Source organism: Lipotes vexillifer, unplaced genomic scaffold, assembly GCF_000442215.2.
Source record: "Lipotes vexillifer unplaced genomic scaffold, Lipotes_vexillifer_v1.1 scaffold285, whole genome shotgun sequence".
In the NCBI taxonomy this organism is placed as follows: Eukaryota; Metazoa; Chordata; class Mammalia; order Artiodactyla; family Lipotidae; genus Lipotes; species Lipotes vexillifer.
In genome coordinates, this window is record NW_006788807.1 from 1,011,114 (window position 1) to 1,015,002 (window position 3,889).

At 61.3% G+C, this 3,889-nt stretch overlaps 1 protein-coding gene across 1 annotated transcript in view; it reads left to right on the plus strand.

The window, feature by feature from the left end:
* The window catches only part of RRBP1 (ribosome binding protein 1), a 62,159-nt gene that overhangs the window by 46,673 nt on the left and 11,597 nt on the right, over positions 1 to 3,889 (plus strand). Inside the window, exons 10-11 of the mRNA XM_007461788.1 lie at positions 1,731 to 1,900; positions 2,015 to 2,049. Of these exons, the coding sequence (XP_007461850.1) occupies positions 1,731 to 1,900; positions 2,015 to 2,049 (205 nt within the window). The remainder of the gene's footprint in view (positions 1 to 1,730; positions 1,901 to 2,014; positions 2,050 to 3,889) is intronic.

The window sequence follows — 3,889 nt, forward strand, 5'->3', positions numbered from 1 at the left end:
GGGATGCGCCAGGGGTGCTCCGGGCCAAGCCTGGGCTGCGGAGGACTGGACGTGGTGGGCGGGGCCTGTGGGGCTGGATATGGGGGTGGGGGTGGAGCCTGTGGGGGTGTGGCCTGTGGGGCGGGATACAGGGCGGGCTCGAGGTGGAAGATGCTGCCCCTTCGGCCTCACTTGCTATGGGGCCCACCTGGAGCCATGATGCTCCTGGGGCTGCTGCCGGTCTTCTCTTCCAGGCCAGTCAGGCCTGGAGGCCAGATTTGGAAGGTGGGTTTATGGTCCCCCTGTGCTCACAAGTCACCTTCTTAAACGGGAGGTGGTGACGAAACCCAGGGCACCAAGGGCCCCTAGAGAAGCAGGGCAGACCGTGCCGGTGAGGGCTCACCAGTACTCTGGAGCCACTGCTTGGGGCTGAGCACTCCTGTGGGTGCCCGGGGCTTGGCCGGGAGTGAAGCACCGGGCCTGGGGCCGTGTTCCGGCAGGAGAGACGGGCACAGTAGATGGATCCATGTCGGCAGACTTCAGGTAGGCAGCGTGACCGAGAGCAGGTCCTAGAAACAGCAGGCTGTGTCTATGAAGGGCCAGGCAGTAAATACTTTTGGCTTTGTAGGCCAAACGGTATTTGTCACAACTGCTCCGCTCTGCTGCCACAGTGCAAAAGCCGCCCTAGACAGACAGGCCTGGCTGCGTGCCAATGAAGCTTTATTTTTTCAAGAACAGGTTGTGGGCTGGGTTGGCCCAAGGGCCTAGTTTGCTGACCCCTGCTATGATGAGCCGGGTGTGGCTTTGAGTGGTCAGGGGAGGCCTCTCTGGGGAGAAGGGGATGTTTAAGCCCAAGGTCTGGATTATGGGAAGAGGCCAGCCTCACGGAAACCGTGAAGGGGCCCCTGAGAATGGGAGTGAACTTGAACTTGGCCTGTACAAGAAACAGATGCAGGTCAGCAAGCGAGACTGGAGAAGACAGTGGCTAGTGTGGGGCAGATGGGCAGGGCCGGGCCAGCCTCCTGTGAAGAGTTCAGGAGCTGTTTGCAGTGATGAGGGCGCTGGGAGCATGGGCAGGGCTGGCAGGATCCCATCTGCACTTCTGGATACTCTGGCTGCCGGTGGGGACCAGGGATGGGGCCTTGCAGTCGTCGGACCAAAGGCACCTGGGCTGGGCCCAGGCAGCCACGGAGGTGCTGGTGGATTCGGCAGGCAGTGGACGTTGGATCCACAGGCCCGGTGGATGAGTGAGAGGCGGGGGCACAGGAAAGCAGAACAGCCACAGCGAGGGGACCAGGAGGCCTGAGCAGAGCTGCGTGTGGACGTGGCCGGCATCTGAGCCCGGGCTCAGGGAGGAGACCAGGGCCGGGCCGCCGTTTGGAGTCAGACACACGTGGAGGACTTTCAGAGCCATGGTGGGGCTTAGCGGAGGTCACCGAGGGAGGACACGCTGAGGCGCCCCCCTGCCCCTGGTCTCAGCGATGTGAGCCCATATCCCAGAGAACAAGGTTTTAGAAACTGCAACAGGAGCCCACTCAGTTTTCCATCTTTTTCTGAGTGATCCAGGGGCGTTCTGTTCTACCCTAGTGAGTCCTTGAGAAGGAAGCCAGGCTGTGACTTTCTCCACCAGCTAACGGGAAACCCAGGGGTCAGGGGAGTGCCTGGAAGCCCACGGGCATGCACTGGGCAGCATGGGGCGCCTGTGCCGGCCTTCCCCGCACCCTGCAACCCGCCGGCCTCCCTCCTCGCAGAGCTGCACGGCAAGCTGCAGTCCTCCGAGGCTGAGGTGAGGAGCAGGTGCAAGGAGCTGAGCAGCGTCCATGGGCAGCTGGACGAGGCCAAGGCACAAAACTCGCAGCTCACGGAGAGGATCCGCTCCATCGAGGCCCTGCTGGAGGCGAGCCAGGCCCGGGATGCCCAGGTCAGCTGCACCTCCTCCTGGGAGCGCCCCCCGCACCCCACAGGGGCCCTGCCCTGATGACTTGTCGTACGAGGTGGTCTCGTGGTGACCTCAGGGCTCTGTCTCTCGTTCCAGGCCAGCCGAGAGGAGGCCGACCAGCAGCAGGCCCGGTAAGAGGAGGCAGGGACCGTGGCCTGGGTGCAGGGGTCCCAGGGAGGAGCCCTCTGAGACGCCCTGCCTTTCCCCATCCCTCCAGTGACCTCGAGGACCAGGACAGGCTGGGCAGGGAAGAGGGTACCTTGCAGGGAGCTCGTGCCTCAAGGAGCGAGGCTGTGGGGAGAGTGGCTGAGCCTCGGCAGGGGGATGGGCCTCGCTGTCCATCCGTCCATCCATGCATCCATCCATCCTTCTCTCCCCGGGAAGGACCGGCTGGTCAGGGTGTTCTCTCCACGTCACAGGGCGAGGGAATTTAGGAGCTGAAGTTGTAACCCAAACGGGAAAGTGGTTACGTGCCCAAAGTGGAGAACCTGGGAGGCTGCCCGGGCTTTTGCACAGTTCTGGGATGTGATGCGGTTCACAGCTGACCAGGTCGCAGGGTTGATGCCGGGTGACTTCAGTGGCCCAGCCCCAGGCCTGCTCGGACTGTGTGTTTGCTGTTGCTAAGATCTGGTGGGCTCCTCAAGCCAGGGGCCTGGAAGTCCTAGGACCATTGGCTCTGGGTATGTGTCCCTCAGCAGATGCCCATGAGCTCGGGGGGTGGTCCTGGCTGCCGTGGCTGGGGGGTCCCCAGGGCAGCCACGTGGGGTGAAGCGTGCAGGTGGTCGGTCATGTCCTGGGTCGTCCACTGACCAACCTTCCTTGTTCCGCAGCTGCTGCTGCCAGTGAGTCCCCTCCCCAGCGCCTCCCCAGGCCACGGCCCATGTTCCGTGGCCTTGGGCTCAGGTTTGGGGGCTGGGGAAGGAAGCCGGTCTCACGGAGGCCCCAAAGCGTCTTGCTGGAGACTCAGAAGCAAACCCTCTCCGTGCACCTTTCCAGAAAGCTTTGGGCAAACTTTCTTTCTCATGGTACTTGCCAGGGTAGAGGGGTTGTGTTTGTTAAGCGTTTTGCTTCTTGTATTTTATGATCAGATTTTTGGACTGCACAGCTAATTGCTAGTTACCTAAGTCATGCTGCAAGCAGGGTTGATTCTAGCTTTTTGCATCATGTAGATGTTTGGCAGAATTAGGGTTTTTAAAAATTTCCTTCTCAGACTGTTTATCTGGAAGTTGCGTCTAGGCCAGGCCATCGTGTTCTGCGGTGGGGATGAGTGATCCGGTCCCAGATGTGCTGGAACTCGGGCAGTAGCTACCAAGGGAGGGTGACTGTCAGTGTGTCCTTGGCCACCGGCCTGCTGTGCCTTCTTCCTCGGGGCCTCGTGCCTTTGGGGATGCTCTTGCAGGGGTGTGCGGGGGGCCAGCGCTGGTGCAGAATGCCGGCGGCTTGAGAAGCTGCGAGGGGAGCTTTGAGGGTGGGGTCAGGTCCTGTGGCCTGAAACCAACATCCAAGAAGTCGACAGCCGTCTTCAAGGCCACGTGCAAACGGTACTTAGAATGAAAATGAGATGGTGCTCGGGGGCGTCAGGGCGGGCAGCACTCACAGCCTCGCTGAGGTTGTTTGGTCCTCACGCGCCTCCTTAGCGTGGTGTACTGCTGGCTCCCGGTGAGAAATACGAACGTGTCCCCCGCCGGGGGCATCCTCAGACGGGCTTCCTCCTGCTCCCAGAGGGGCCCTGTTGTGCTGTTTCAAGTCGGTGTTGGCAGCTTCTGGATATCAGCTTTTGTGCGACCCTGGGGCTTCCCTGTCCTAAATCTTAACACAGAAGGTGACGTATTAAGTGTCCATTTGAAGCGTCTTCCTCAGAACAGCCAGAGCAGTTCTAGAGCGTCCACCCCTCGCTTTCCGGGTGATGGGGTGGACGGAGCCGCAGGGCCTCGAGTCCGGAGAGAAGTGTGAAAAGATGCCCCCCCCCCC